This window comes from Prionailurus viverrinus, chromosome B3, assembly GCF_022837055.1.
Source record: "Prionailurus viverrinus isolate Anna chromosome B3, UM_Priviv_1.0, whole genome shotgun sequence".
Classification (NCBI taxonomy): domain Eukaryota; kingdom Metazoa; phylum Chordata; class Mammalia; order Carnivora; family Felidae; genus Prionailurus; species Prionailurus viverrinus.
The window spans coordinates 109,415,815-109,432,054 of record NC_062566.1 but is presented as its reverse complement, the minus strand read 5'-3'; the positions used below and the strand labels follow the sequence as shown (position 1 = coordinate 109,432,054).

General features: G+C 41.1%; 2 protein-coding genes across 9 annotated transcripts in view; one reads left to right on the top strand and one right to left on the bottom strand.

The window, feature by feature from the left end:
- Positions 1-5,724, bottom strand: part of RAD51B (RAD51 paralog B) — a 617,832-nt gene extending 612,108 nt beyond the window's left edge. For 2 of the 3 annotated variants that reach the window (XM_047862723.1, XM_047862725.1), the window contains exons 1-2: positions 4,576-4,629; positions 1,240-1,350 (exon numbers count right to left, since the gene is read on the bottom strand). In XM_047862723.1, coding sequence (XP_047718679.1) covers positions 1,240-1,323 — 84 coding nt within the window. In that variant the 5' untranslated portion in view covers positions 1,324-1,350; positions 4,576-4,629. Of the gene's footprint in view, positions 1-1,239; positions 1,351-4,575; positions 4,630-5,270 lie in introns of those variants that run through there. The other variant, XM_047862724.1, reaches the window with a different exon arrangement.
- A 126-nt stretch (positions 5,725-5,850) lies between these two features.
- ZFYVE26 (zinc finger FYVE-type containing 26) overlaps positions 5,851-16,240 on the top strand; it is an 84,450-nt gene continuing 74,060 nt past the window's right edge. For all 6 annotated transcript variants that reach the window (XR_007152915.1, XR_007152914.1, XR_007152913.1 and 3 more), the window contains exons 1-5: positions 5,851-5,917; positions 6,411-6,688; positions 8,824-8,902; positions 13,753-13,842; positions 15,711-16,233. Coding sequence is in view for 2 of the 6 variants with exons in the window: in XM_047862331.1 (XP_047718287.1) it covers positions 6,495-6,688; positions 8,824-8,902; positions 13,753-13,842; positions 15,711-16,233 (886 nt within the window). In the remaining 4 variants the exon portion in view is untranslated. The remainder of the gene's footprint in view (positions 5,918-6,410; positions 6,689-8,823; positions 8,903-13,752; positions 13,843-15,710; positions 16,234-16,240) is intronic.

Sequence of the window (16,240 nt, the reverse complement as noted above, 5' to 3'; positions counted from 1 at the left end):
AGAGACATTACCCATTTTGAATACTGTCTCTTCATTTGAGTCTTATTTCTCATATAACTGCAAAATTTCTTTCAATTTGACGAAACTTCTCTAGAATCCCAAATAAATAGCACGAGTATACTTCACATTATGCCATAAGCATTCTCCCCTGACCCAAGCAAAAGTATAGGAATTTAGGTAAATGAAATCACATTTGATACAACCTAAGTGGCCTGTTATTTTATTTTATTTTTGAGAGAGAGAGCACAAGCGGCAGAAGGGCAGAGAGACACAGAGAGAGAAAGAGAGAGAGAATCTTAATCAGGCTTCACATCCAGCACCAAGCCCCACAGGAGCCTAATGAGGGGCTCATTCTTAAGACTCTGAAATCATGATCTGAACCAAAATCAAGAGTTGTAACCGACTGAGCCACCCAGGCACCCCAAGTAGCCTGTTATTTTAAAATAGCCTATGGAGAAGCACCATCAATTCATTTTTTTTTTAGAAAGTTAAATTTTCATATTTCAGGTTTAAGAGTTATTAAGGTATATTTAATATTAATTTGTACTCTGGGAATGCAAGCTGGTGCAGCCACTCTGTTAAACAGTATGGAAGTTCCTCAAAAAACTAAAAATAGAACTACCCTACGACCCAGCAATTGCACTACTAGGCATTTATCCACGGGATACAGGTGTGCTATTTCGAAATGTTTATAGCAGCACTATCAACAATAGCCAAAGTATGGAAAGAGCCCAAATGTCCATAGATGGATGAATGGATAAAGAAGATGTGGTATGTACACACACACACACACACACACACACACACACACACACATACACAATGGAGTATTACTCAGCAATCAAAAAGAATGAAATCTTGCCATTTGCAACTACGTGGATGGAACTGGAGGGTATAATGCTAAGTGAAATTAGTCAGTCAGAGAAAGACAAAAATCATATGGCTTCACTCATATGAGGACTTTAAGAGACCAGATGAACTAAAGGAAGGGAAACAAAAATAATATAAAAACAGGGAGGGGGACAAAACAGAAGAGACTCATAAATATGGAGAACAAACTGAGGGTTAATGGAGGGGGGAATGGGCTAAATGGGTCAGGGGCACTAAGGAACCTACTCCTGAAATTATTGTTGTACTATATGCTAACTAATTTGGATGCAAATTTTAAAAAATAAATAATAAAATTTAAAAAAAATTTTACACTCAAAATTTCTTAGTGAGAAAGTAAATAAATTTTACCTGACAGGTTACAATTTGATGTCTGTTCAGACGGTCACACAGCTCTTGTGATAAGCCCACTCTTCTGAGCTTCTTGCTACCCATGCTTTCAGATGCAGCAGAAAAAGAACCCTGAAAAGCATTAGAAAATACCATAAGCAATAGTAGACAGGCTACCAAAACACACTACAAAATAAAAAATTCTTCAAGCTTCTTCATGTGTGAAATGAAATGTATAGTATTTAAAATATTACTGATAAAATAAAAGCTGTAGAATCTTTCTATGTCTGCCAAACATGCACACAAACAAGACAACATAAGAATGTGCATTTCACACAGTTCTTTTATATTTATTACATGAATATAAAGATATCACTTCACATTTGCATAGCATCTTAAGATTTTCAATGTATTTATAAATTTTATTTGGATGTATAATTAACTTTCAAGGAATATTTCCAAGCGGCACTCCTTAGAAAGTCTTTACTGTCAGGGCACCTGGGTGGCTTAGTCAGTTAAGCACCTGACCCTTGATTTTGACTCAGGTCATGATCTCAGGATTCAGGAGATGGAGCCTCATTGGGCTCTGCACTGTCAACATGGAGTATGCTTAGGATTCTCTCTTTCTCTCTCTCTCTCTCCCGGCCCCTCCCCTGCTCATGTGCTCTCTCTCAAAAGCTTTAAAAAAAAAAAGTCTTTACTTTCATTGCACTGTAACAGTAAATTTACTGAGCACCTACTATGTACAGGAGGCACTGTTCCAAAGCTTTATATAAATTATAACATTTAATCTTCTCAATAGCCCTATAAGGAAGGTTGATTATTGACCCAATTTTTACCTATGAGAACACTAAACCCTAGATGTTAGCTATTCCATTGTCACCAGAAAAAGTAAATGGTGGATTCAGAATTTCAACTCAGGAAGTGACCCTAAGGTTTATCCTCTTAACCAGTATACCCCTACTACAAGTCCATAATCATATTTAACCTCTCCTTTTTCTATGAGCCAGAACAAACCTCCGAATCAAACGAGATATTATTATTTCAGGTCTTAATTACAAACTGAAATGTGGTTTTTTTTTTTTTTATTAGCTGCTCACATTCTCACATGCAAGAAATTTCACTCTTACTGCTGAACCTAAGACTAAATGAGACTCATGAAATATGTGCCTTCAGTGAGCTAGAACACAATCACGGTGATTCCTTTCACAACACATGCAGAGAAGAGGCTGTACATCTCGCTGAGATGACAAGATACCCTCTGGATAGAATAGAAACAGCAACTCCATTGTTCCAGGAGATAAAGCAATATTGTTAACAGAAAAGGAGTAACATTTTGGAACAAAATACATAGTACTGAAAATGTAGATAACCTGTTTATGCCCAAATTTCTACATAAAATCTAAATTCTCTGCATCAAATTAATTCTCTCCTTCCCTCTCTCCCACTTTCTCTCACATTTATGAGCCTATGCATACGCGCATACACACACACACACACACACACACACACACACACACACACTTCTCATAAGCACAAAATACATCCCTCTCATTTCTCTCAGTGGGAATTTGTACCGATTCGTTTCCTAAATAGTTTACCAAGTGATATCTGCTGTATCATTTCTTAGTGTCTTTATAGACCAGGTAGTTCTGAGCAATAGCACCATATAGGCTGATACATTCAATCAAAAAGAAGAACCCAAACTACCCGGACTTGTCTAACAATAACCAACTCTGCTATCTCAGCCTTCTTAGGGCCACTCCCATCATTTGCCTGCACTATTGCATGCTGCCTCTTGTTATTCCCTGCACCATCAAAAAAAAAAAAAATTTTTTTTTGCTCCTTCAGGAGACCCTTCTTAATCACACACTCTGCTGAGCTGCTGGGCTCTGGTGTAAAGAATCATTTAAACATACTCCTTTCCCTTTGGGAACTCACAGTAAAAGACGAAAAGAGATGTATACACAAATTATCACAGTCACACGGTAAGTATCGTCATTTGCATTTAAATGTGCCAGGAAGAAGCACCAAACTGGTCTTCGAAAGTTAGGTCAGTGCTCCAATCCTGCCGGAGATAGCTACCTAAAACTTTGCTCCAATCCTGTCACTTTCATCCTTTAAAACTACCCATGGGACCATTAGGGCACGGGATAAATTCCACACTTCTTAAGATCACATAAAGACCCTTCATAAACTGGTCTCTCATTTCCCTCTCATCCATACATCTGATGGCAAGGCCCAGATCCTGCCTTCCTGGCAGCTACTTCCCCTCCTGGTGTCTTCAATTCCCAGTCTGTAAAACAAAGGTCATTCAAATATCTACCCCAAAGGAATGTAGTGAAGGTTAGAAGATTTGGATGGTGCCTCACACACAGAGCTCAAGGTTAACAACCATTACCATATCAATTCTGTCAGCAAAACATCATTTGTTGCCTCACTTCATCCGCTCTCCAGCCACAATACTGTATATTGGTAGGTTACACAAGCGCCATCCTGACTCCGACTTTCCTGCACAAACCTTGCCCCCAAGTCAATCTCTTCCAACCCAGTGTTTTCATCATACTTTATACGTATTTGTTGCATAATCTTATTAACGTATTATTACGGCTTGTTTCTTCCACCAGAGACTGTTAAATTCCTGCTCTGTGTGTGTGCGCACACATATAATCAGGGGTGAGGGAAGATATTCCATCCTGAAGGCTGAAACCTTTCCTCCTCAACAAAGTAAAAATCCTCGTGAAAGATGTTCAGTGAAAACTGTTTGTAAGTAACGATAATAGCTAATATTTATTGGACCCTTATTACGTGCCAGGTACTGTTCCAAGAGCTTCCGATGTTTGACCCCTTTTACAGACTAATACTGAGGCACTGAGTTGAAAAACGCGTGAAGTCTATCAGCTAGCAAATGGTGGAGTCCGCATTCGAATCTAGACATAGAACTCCAGATTCCACGCTTTAACTACTCTTCTTCAACACCACAGAAGGCGAGCGGACCCCAATGTTCCCTTAAGGACCAGCTCCCCCGCCGAGACTCCCCAACAGCCGGCAAATGGGAGGGCGGAGGTGGGCATCAAGAGGCGAAAACGTCACTCTAGAATCCCCTAAAAAGAACTTTTTTCCAGCAAGGAGCACAGTTCCAGCATCCCCCACAAAAGAAGGCCAAGAGCCCCCATATTTGCGGCAGAGTTCCCGTTATCATGCCTCAGGCCTAAGGGGGGCGTGTACTGGACCAAAGAGGTTTTCTCCGCTACCCCGAAAGTAATAACACAGAAAGGGGCCCAGAGAGGGGGCAGGAAATAATGAGCGCACCCCATTACCCCCCCGAATGTCCCCCCCCACGAATCTTTGCAGTACCGGGTCTGTAGCATCCAACTTTCAAAGTTTCCCCCACCCCTCACAGTTCCCCGCGGAAAGCGCCGCAAAGCAACAACCCAAATGCCGATTGGGCTGTCACTCGAATGAAATATCCAATCAGAGGTAGGAAGAGTCCCAGGTTGATTCCACTGCTTGCTGGGAATTGTAGTTCACACCAGAATCCGTCACTGAATCCCAGTTTCTCAATATAATGATTATCAAAATCAGGTAAAGAAACATCTGCAAGGAGAAAATGAAGCCAGGAAAAACCTTGCTTGGAATTGTCTCTTTTATTTTTTTTGTCACTACATTTAAAAAATGCATAATGGACCAGAAAGACATGTTAGTTTTCAGAGAATAGTTAAGAATTCACCCATAGTAGAAGAGGTTTGGAAGAGAGCTGGGATTGGTCTGGGTTTGCTTTTTTCACCACACTTTGGAGGTGAAATAGTTTGGAAATACTTAATGAAATTGCTCAAGCTGAAAACACACAATGGGGAAACGTTAAGAGCCTGTAGTTTAAGACCATGAGGGGAACCACCTAAGTTTCGGTGTAAAAGGGAACTGTTCCTTTAAGACTGGGTTTCAGATTACAGTTCTGTATTTGCGAAAAAGTTTTTGCTCGTCCTTTGCTCTCAGCTCTTCAGTGCATACTTCCATCTTATAATTTAGCCTACTGTATTCTAATTACTTACCTGCACTTGTTATTAGACTGTGAACTCGAGGACAGGGTCTGCAACTTATTCAGCCTGAAAAGTAGGGCCTAGGACACCGTTCAATTAACGACTGTCGAGTAAGTGAGCAAATAAATCAATGGAGTTAGGCAGAAAATGGGAATTCAGAACGCAGGATTCTGCGATTATAACAGAACCCAAGTGGATAAAATAGCAATGGAGGAGTATCCAGGTCTTCTTCCTCTGGAAGAAGGCCTGGCAAACAGTCACCGGCGGGCGCTTAGTAAAAGCTGACTTCAAACGCTATGGAGTAAAAGAGACATGAAAAAAATCAACGAACACTGATATTTCTGCCACCCGCCCCGCTGAACGCAGAACTGAAGGTATCGAGCAGAGGAGTGGTCAAAACTGAAAGGAACGATCCTCAGCCAGGTAGCTGGTTGACTCCGCATGTCCTAGCTTTCTCCAGTCCGAAGAGGTGGCGTCACGTGACCCAAACAAATATGGCGCCTTATTTGTATCGTCCCTCCATTGACCAATAGGAGTAGCCGCTGTCAGTCGTCCCACCCCACCCCTCCCTCCGGCAACCTCCCGAATGGGATCTATCACCTGACTCGGCTCAAACATGGCTGCGCTGGAAGCTCTATTGCTTTGGGTACCAGGAGCAGGTGAGTGTAAGGCGCCCCAGAGAAGGTGGGGGCGTTCACCACGACCCGTGTAGGGAGCGTCCCTGCGCTCCAATCTCCACCGTCCTCCAGCTCTGACACACACTCATCTGATGATCTTCACTCCTCCGCCTTAAGAGAGGGCTCAAACTAGGGAGGTTCCTGCTGCATTTCTCATACTTAGGGAGGCGACCACCTGGGGATTTGGAGCCGGACTGGGTCTAAAGTTAAGTGGGGAATATGAAAGATTTGTGGGTCTGCGCCCCGAGCTAATACGACTATTAAGTTTAATTAAATATTGGATGTGTGTAGAGAGATGGGATCCACCCCTCGGGGAAAGGTGGAACTTCTCAAAAAAGATAGTAGCACGTCAAATCAAACATAAAACGATAATTAGGGAAGTAAGTCCCGCTTTTCCCAGCCAGTCTAGTAGTTACTAGTTTGTCTAAATATAGTGCGTTCCGTTTCTCCTCAATGTGGTGTGTATTGTTTCCAGGAGGCGCTCCACGAATGAGAAAATTGACAATGTGTTCTGCGTAATTCATCTCTTTTCTATCTCCCTGCACTCTGTGCTGGGAAAATGCATCATCCATTTGGAAAAGAGGAAATTGCTTCTCAGAAGCAGCTTTTTGGGTTTTTCTGTGAGTGCCTTCGCAGAGGAGAATGGGAGCTGGCACAGGCATGTGTACCTCAGCTACACGAGGCACAAGGGGATATCCCAAAGAAGGTGGAAGATATACTTCAGGCGCTCGTGGTGTGTCCAGATCAGCTGAGGTAAGGGATGTCTCTTCTTCCCAGGAAGTTACAGGGCGGGAGACACAAGGTCAATATTTGGGCTCTGGTCACCTACTCTCACCTCCTCTCTGAAGAATTAGCAGAGGCAGAGTGTATTTCACATGCTCCGAAAATTTACCTGTATGATACATGTTTATTAATCGGTGTTGGCTTTGAATTATCATCTGAACCAGCATTTAATCCTGGACAGCAAAGTGTGCCTGTAACCACCATTTCTTGATTATTATCATAAAAGTAGATGGTGGAACTGAATTGAAAAGCATTTTCTTTGCCTCCAGAAAAGCAAACGCTGCCCTTTTCTTGCTTATGATGTTGTAGTTGTAACAAAAGACTAGAAGTTAATTTACTTAAGGTTTTTATCTTGAAATAATTATATAAATATTAAAAATTATATAAATAAGGTTTACATTCACAAAATGTGCAAAAAAATACAGAGTAACCTTCCCCAGCTTCCCCCAATTGCAATATCTCATATACCTATTGTACAATGTCAAAATCAGGAAATTGACATTGGTATATTACTGTTAAGTAGATTACAGACCTTATTCAGTTTTCACCATTTTTTTAATGTGCATTTGTTTTTATGTGTGTAGTTCTGTGCAATTTTATCCATGCACAGACTCATGTAATACCAATAAAAATCAAGCTGCAGAACTCTTGCATCACCACAAAAGAATTCCCGGGGCGCCTGGGTGGCGCAGTCGGTTAAGTGTCCGACTTCAGCCAGGTCACGATCTCGCAGTCCGTGAGTTCGAGCCCCGCATCAGGCTCTGGGCTGATGGCTCAGAGCCTGGAGCCTGTTTCTGATTCTGTGTCTCCCTCTCTCTCTGCCCCCTCCCTCATTCATGCTCTGTCTCTCTCTGTCCCAAAAATAAATAAACATTGAAAAAAAAAAATTAAAAAAAAAAAAAAAAAAAAAAAAAAAAAAAAAAAAAAGAATTCCCGTACTTCCTGGGAATACCTCTTTGTATTTTGAACCCTCCTTTTACCCTGGCAACCACTGTTCTCTATCTAAATTTTTAATGAAGCTCTTCCTGGCAGTGCTATTAACAGCTAGTGGTATAATAGTTAAGTGTGCTATTTAGTCTTTCCCTCACTCTTCCTTACTTTGGCAGCTATATTATATTGTATTAGTATGTAGAGAGTAGAAACTTAGGTGATTTTTTTCCCTTAAATTTGGGTTCTAGCCAGGTTCTATCTAAATTACTAACTTTGAAAAAACCCTTATGAATTCCTGTAACCCTGTTTTTAGCCTAGAGTTAATAAATTTTTATGAAATTCCTTATTTTCTTTAAGACTACTTGACTCAGTTTCTGTTTTCAACAATATACTTTAGAGAGCTTTGCTTTTTATGGTTTTCTATGTAATGTTTAAAAATAATAAAAATAAAAAGCGCCTGGGTGGCTCAGTCTGTTGGGCATCCGACTTCGGCTCAAGTCATGATCTCCCGGTCCATGAGTTCGAGCCCTGCGTCGGATTCTGTGCTGACAGCCCAGAGCCTGGAGCCTACTTCAAATTCTGTGTCTCCCTCTCACTCTGCCCCTCTCCTGCTCACGCTCTGTCTCTCTCTCTCTCTCTCTCAAAAATAAATAAAAACTGGGGCGCCTGGGTGGCGCAGTCGGTTAAGCGTCCGACTTCAGCCAGGTCACGATCTCGCGGTCCGTGAGTTCGAGCCCCGCGTCGGGCTCTGGGCTGATGGCTCAGAGCCTGGAGCTTGTTTCCGATTCTGTGTCTCCCTCTCTCTCTGCCCCTCCCCCGTTCATGCTTTGTGTCTCTCTGTCCCAAAAATAAATAAACGTTGGAAAAAAAATTTTTTTTTAAAAAATAAATAAAAACAATAAAAAATTAAAAAAATAATAATAAAGACTAGATAGGGAGGTAGAGTCAGGGGTGAGACTTTTTTCCTTTTTTTTTTTTTTTAATGAAATCTAGCGCTGTTCTGGTTCTAGTTTTATTGATCTATCATATACATTTGAAAATTTCTCATTAGTACAATGTCATGCCTGTTTAGGTTTAAAACAGACTGAGCAGTGAAATCCCAATCTTGGATCACAAAAGAGAAAAGGTCAGTAGAAAGTCTTTGTTCAGAAATTCTTTCTTTTTACGTTTTTCAGATGTGGACAGGACATCAACCCTCAAAGATTAGCCTGGATCTGGTTTCTTGTACTGGAAAAATGGTTCTCCCAGGAAAAGGTAAGCAGGTTTATATTCAAAGTTTTTCTGAGGCCAACACTGAGAAGAACTTGGAAGTAGCTTTAAGATTTCCTTTTTATCTGTTACTTCCTTTATTATGAGGCTTGTCATATTCCCCTCTCAGTATTGACAGTGAGAATGGCTTGAGTTTTTATTGCTGTTTCCTTACCTAAATTTATTCATTAATCCACCAACATACATTGGTGATATAATTTTGTTAGATACCACTGTGAGTCTTGTACCTGAACAGAACTTTGCAAATCTCAGTGAAAGTGACAACATAGCAAATAAAGTATGAACCTCATAATACTCAAGTAATAGAGAATGGGCTGAGCCGAAACCTGGTTGTTCTTCCAAAAAGCTCATTTTAACTAGTCCGGTGCAGTGAAAGTTTACAGATTTAAGCCTCATTAATTAATAATTTAATAATCCACATGAATTAAACTAAAAGTTACCAAATATAAAAACACAGTGTGCAGATTTAGTGAAAGAAACCTTATAACGAAGTGCTTTTTTAAAAAAAAAGAAAGATTGCCATTAAAAGCCTTTTTAGAAGTATGTGATAATTATCAGAAATTGCTATCCATTGGAGGAATTTCTCTGAGACAATTTTGTATTAAGCCCCAGAATTTAAGATTTTTATTTTTTTAATTTTTTTAAGATTATTACTTTGAGGGAGCGAGAGAGAGAATGAGTGGGAGAGAGACGGAGGAGAGAGAAAGAGAGAGAGAGAGAGAGAGAGAGAGAGAATCCCAAGCAGGCTCTGCACTGTCAGTACAGGGTTTAAACTCACCAACCAGGAGATCATAACCTGAGCCGAAGTCAGACACTTAATCAACTGAGCCACCCAGGTGCCTGTAGACTTTAGGATTTTAAAGTGAGGAACTTCTGACCCAGAAGAGAAATGAAGAAATGACTGGCCCAGGGTCACACCATAAAGTTAGTTGGCAAAACTAAGGCTGGAACCAAGATCTTCTGACTTTGAATCCCCAGCCTACTGGTTTTTCCTGCTGAACACTATTTTTAGCCTTATGGACTTAAAAGCCAGAAACCATAAATTCTGTTTTGTAAATGTAAGTCAGCCTAATTTTCTTCTTTACTCCCCTCTATCATTAGAATTAATTTTGCTTTTAGTTCCAGTTTTGCCTAACACTTCTCTTTCTCCACATTGCTATCAAAAAATACAAGAAATTACTAATCTAAATGTATTTTTTGTCCAGGCTTTTCCAAGTCTAAAAAAAGAAAAAAATAATGACAAAAACACTAGCCAGGAGAGGGGAAAAAAGAGAAGCAAAATTAAAAAATAAGCCCAGAATAATTAAGTTAGCTATCGTTGCAGATCTAAAAGGGAAAACTTGAGTTAAAATATTCAGAGTGTCTTCAGAGAGAAAAAGAAAAAATGTCTGTTGTTATTGACTAAAGATCTTTCTAGTCCAAGTATGGAATTTGTTAAACCAAATGAACTTTCCCCTCACTGAAGGGCATTTACCTACTTTATGGCTACTTTGTTGCTTATTTTCTGTACAGTTGCTCAACCAGGTGGTTGATTTCACTTCCATGGTTCCTTAGCACAGACTAAGAATAGTTCTTGTTTTTCCAAACATCAAGATCATTTGGTCTTAAAGCTTCAGTGCCTCAGTTATTTAAACAGTTGTGGGAATGGTTTAAACTTTAAGCAAGGACCTCAGTCTTACCTCTTTTAGAAGGACTAAGATTGCAAATGGGTTCTTAAGAATAGTTCCGCAAGACCAGTTGCTGTCCCAGAGTGGCCTTTATCTTTTAGGGGACTTGCTGGCTGCCTCTCCTTTTCCAGTCTCCCACCTTCTGTCAAAAGCTTCCTTTTTAAATGTTTATTTATTTTTGAGAGAGCAGGAGCAGGGGAGGGACAGAGAGAGGGGGACTCTGCACTGATAGCAGCAAGCCCCGATGCAGGGCTCAGACTCACAAACCAGGAGATGGGGACCTGAGCCGAAGTGGACACTCAACAGACAAAGCCACCCTGGTGTCCGAAGCTTCCTTTTTAATTATTACTTGAAACAGTGGTTCCATTTTCCCTTTTCTTCATCCACCTTTGCCTTCTGCCTTTGTATCTTGCGGTGATTTATCTCTACATGTGGAAGCATGTTTGCAAAGATTTAACTGCAGAGATGTTCACTGCATGCTGCTTCTAATAGAGGAAAACTGGAAACAACTCCCATGTCCACAGTATAGGATTGGTTAATCTGTTTGTAAAATATCATGCCACTATTAAAATTATGTGGTAAATGAACTTTCAGTGACATGGAAGGATGTTCATACTGTACTATGTGAAAAAAATTTTTTAGAAAACTATACATTTGAGATGTGTGCATAGAAATGGTCTGGATGCCCTTAGACCACAGTATTAATAGAAGCTCTCTTTCATTGGGAAGATTTGGAGCATGTATGTGTGTGTTTTCACTTGCCTATTTCCATATTTTAATTTTTCTGCATTGAACACACCTTGCTTTGATAGTAAGATCCATGCTTAGAAACATGGAGCAAATTCTTCCCTGTTTTAGAAATGTTAGTCATTTATGACCCTGCATGTGCATGAAGTATTTTCACCAGTAAAATAATTATAAGCTACTGAGTCTTTAGGATTCTAGATTAAAGTCCTAATATCTTAACCAGGTTTTTTTTTTTTCAAAGGCCTACTGTCTGGACATCTTATCTATTCCTTTCTTTTAGTCCTCAATAGAAGAATTTAACCTTTAGCTTTCCAGCATGAATTTTCTTCACCAACTTCAATCACTAGCATTATATAAGCATTCAGATGGCATAGGTGCATGAGAGAAGGATGCGGTAAGAAGAAATAGGGTTTTACACCACAAACACACCAGATCATGTTAGCCTGTGACATGATGAATGGCACTTGAGTAGAGTATGATCTTGTGTCCTAAACCCACTCCCCTCCCCCCACACACAAACGATCTTGCAAGTGCTTCTTGCTTGAGATAGGAGACTTTACCGTAAAATATGACTGCCGGAGGGGTGCCTGGGTGGCTCAGTTGGTTAAGTGTCCAACCTTGGCTCAGGTCATGATCTTGCAGTTTGTGAGTTCGAGCCCCACATCGGGCTCTGTGCTGACAGCTCGGAGTCTGGAGCCTGCTTTGGATTCTGTGTCTCCCTCTCTCTCTGCCTCTCCCCTGCTCACACTCTGTCTCTCTCTCAAAACTAAATAAACATTTTTAAAAAATTAATTTAAAAAATGTGACTCCTGGAACCTTTAATCAGCCATGTGATTTATAGGTGTCTTTAAAGCAGTGTTTGTCAGGATTAGTCCTAGATTTTACTCTTATTTGTATTTGTGTCTAGAGAAAGGGAAACTATAATTTTAGTTTTATGAACCAGGTAAAGCAAGTTACTGTGAAACAAGCAGGTCCAGGAAGAGTCAGGGGCTCTTTCTTTCATACATCAGTCTTCTCTGGTGGCATGTCTCATTAACCAATATTTGATGGGATCACTTTTGCATACTTGAAATAATTAGAAAATACTTCCTAACCATTTCATCTTTAGTAAAGGTTGTTTTTAGGGGCACCTGAGTGGCTCATTCGGTTAAGCACACAACTTTGGCCCAGATCATGATCTCACAGTTTGTGAGTTCAAGCCTTGCATCAGGCTCTGTCCTGACAGCTTGGAGCGTGGAGCCTGCTTCAGATACTGTCTGTCTGTCTGTCTGTCTCTCTCTCTCTCTCTCTCTCTCTTTCTTTTTCTCTCTCTTTGCCCCTTACTCGCTCATGCTGCGTCTGTCTCTCAAAAATAAATAAACATTTAAAAAAATTTCTTTAATAGAGACTTGGGGCACCTGAGTGGTTAAGTAGGTTAAATGGCTGACACTCGGTTTCAGCTCAGGTCATGATCCCACAGTTCATGAGATCAAGCCCTACATTGGACTCTGCACTGACAGCACAGAGCCTGCATGGGATTCTCTGTCTGTCTCTCTCTCTCTCTCTCTCTCTCTCTCTGTCTCTCTCTCTCTCTCCCCCCCATCTCTCCCTCTCTCTGCTCTTCCCCTGCTCGCACTCTATTTCTCTCTCTCAAAATAAATAAATAAACTTAAAAAAAATAAAATATATATATATTTAAGCCATAAGTTTGTTTGATTTAAGAGATTAACTAAATTTTTTTTTTAATTTGTAAAAATATGACAGGGGTGCCTGGGTGGCTCAGTCAGTTGAGCATCCAACTTCGGCTCAGGTCATGATCTCACGGGTATGAGTTCAAGCCTGGTGTCGGGCTCTGTACTGACAGCTCAGAGCCTGGTGCCTGTTTCAGATTCTGTGTCTCCCTCTCTCCCTGCCCCTCCTCCACTCATCCTCTGTCTCTCTCTGTCTCAGAAATAAATAAACATTAAAAAAATATATGACACACAGTACTTGGCATATAATAAGTGTTTAATAAACATTAGATCTCTTCCTCTTTCCTATTGTTTTCTACCTTATAATGAATATCAAAAATGGGTTTGGACCAAAAGAGGATCATGTGGGCCATACTTTCCCAAGCTTACTCATGACTGGGTGTTTGGACACCACAGGGACATTTCTTTGAAACAGACCTCATATGACAGAAAAGTCACATGAAATGAGCAAAGCTTGGAATTTGAGGCTAATCAGAGTAGGAGTTAAATGTTAGTATTTAAGAGGGATATGCATCCAAATTTAGCTGTTTTTATTTAGAAAAAAAAAAAGCATCTCAAACATATCCAAGAATTTAGTGGTTAAAAGTGCTTTATCTTAGAGAAGCAGCAGAAATAAGACTAACTGAAGAGATATTATTTGTTAACAAAGAATATGCCTAATCTCTATGCTTCCTTCTTATGATTCTTCTAGAAATTACTCCCAAGTGTTTTCCGGAGAAAGCTTGAGTTTCTTTTATTATCAGAAGACCTCCAAAGTGACATTCCTGAGGACATCCTCAAGGTAAGAGAGTGCTGGGGAGCTATCTGCCTAGGGTTACTATCACTCGATAAGCTCAGCTCCCAAGGATCTAGCAGAGATAGGTCCCAAGGAGGTTGGCTATACTCTGTTCTCAGGCAAGACCAAGCTAGGTAGATGTCCCTTTCAAGAGAGCCCAGAATTGGAATAAACTTACCTGATTTTAGAATTCTTAGTGTTGGATTGTCCAGAAGTACTAAGTATAACTGGGGATTAAAGGTGTTGTGTTTTTTTTTTTTTTCTTTTCATGGGAAAGGAATACATAACTTGGATTTAAACTGGATGTTTGAATTTTTCACCAGTGTATCATAGGGAATATAAAGGGAGGAAGGAATTAGTGTTTGTTGAATACCTCTTCTATAACAGGTGCATTGAATGTGGTAATCCTCACAACAAATTTCTGGGGGCAGATCAAACTAAATCTTAACTATATCTAAGGTGCCTGAGGTATGCTCTGACGCTCAGTACTGATTTTCTTCATGACCTGGCCACCAGCCAATTAAATACATATTAGCAGTAGGATTTAAGGTAGGGACTTACACTTGTATTAGGTCAAAGACCCATGACCCTGTGACCATCTTGGAAGCAGTTAATGAAGAAGCATCCCTCAGTACTGTCCATAGGCATGGTGCTAACGTGTGAGAAATCACCTACTGCTCCGTCCTCTTTTCTGCCTCTACCCTAACCCTGCAAACAGATTAGAGACTGTAGAGGTTCTTGCCTTAAAAAAAAATTTTTTTTAATGTTTGTTTTTGAGAGGGAAAGAGAAACACACACAGAGCATGAGAAAGGAAGGGGCAGAGAGAGAAGAGAGGAAGACATAGAACTCAAAGCGGGCTCCAGGTTCTGTGCTGTCAGCACAAAAGCTGGCACAGGGCTCAAACTCATGAACTGTGAGATCATGACCTGAGCCAAGGTCAGACGCTCAACCAACTGAGCCACCCAGGCGTCCCGTAGAGGTGCTTACCTTTAAAGGCTTACCATCTAGTCAGGGAGAAAGACTAATACACACATGCCACAGTTGTGGACTAAACCAGATGGCACTAATTTTTAGTACTTTGAAAGCCCAATAAAGAGGGAGAGTTGTGTGAGTTGGAGGTACGGGGAAGATTTGTTTGTTTGTTTGTTTCAAGTTTATTTATTTATTATTTTTTTAAGAGACAGAACACATGTGCATAAGCAGGGGAGGGATAGAGAGAGAGGGGGACAGAGGATCTGAAGTGTGCTCTACACTGAACAGCAGAAAGCCCAATGTGGGGCTCAAACCCATGAATCATGAGATCATCACCTGAGCCAAAATTGGATGCTCAACCAACTGAGCCACCCAGGCACCCCTTGGGGAAGACTTTAAAGGATGAGGAATGGGGTATACCTCAAAGGATGGCTAGGATTTAGAGCAGAAGTTAAAAACTGGTATATAATGTTCTTTTAAAAGTTGAATTTAAATGCCATGAGAGTGGGCATCATGTCTCATGCCCATTTGTTACCAGCGTGGTCTATCAATTTGCAGCCCTTGATTTAGATCTACAGTGCACATTTTGGAGGTGGTGAGGGGGGACTAGCTTGAGAATGGAGGCCTTGGGAGATTGAGTTATCTCTTTGCCTCAATCTTTTTTGCCTCAATCTCTTCATTTGTAAAATGATGATAATAGCAGTGTCTTGCTCTTGTAAGGGTTAATTTGATTTTTCTATGTAAAGGGCCTGGCAGGAAGTAACCACTACAGAAGTGTTTGCTACTGCTACTATTATATACACGTGCATATTTCTACCGAAAAAGGGAAAGCTTCAAGGCTTATAAATGGTAACATTCTAGACATGCCTCCCATGGATCCTTCTCTTCATCCTCTATTTAGGAGCTATATGAGGCCCTAGCACAAGATTCAGGAGGCCCTGTGCTTGATGGAAATCAGAGGCGGGATAGCTGGACCCCTCGGCTCAGCTCAGAAGCCGTCTCTGTGCTGTGGGATCTTCTGAGGCAGTCTCCCCAGCCAGCACAGGCCCTGCTGGAGCTCCTGCTTAGAGAAGACGATGGCACTGGCCTCTGTGGCTGGCCCCTGCAGAAGGCACTGGTGGACTTCATTCGAAGGGCGCTTCAGGCTGTGCGGGGCTCCGCCACTGGGCCCCCTGGTGAAGTAGATGCTATCTATGGAGCCCTGCGGACTCTGCATTGCCCTGCAGAGCCTCTCGAAGTTGAGCTGCATCTCCTTTGTGAAGAACTACTGGAGGCCTGCAGGGCTGAGGGGAACCCCCTGCAGGAGGAGCGGGTGCTCAGCTGCCTGCTCCACAAGGCAGGACGGAGCCTGCTATCCCTGTATGGCCATATTTATGCAGAGAAGGCCGCAGAAAAGCCAGCAAGGACCATACCCTCGGGAAAAGGTGTGTT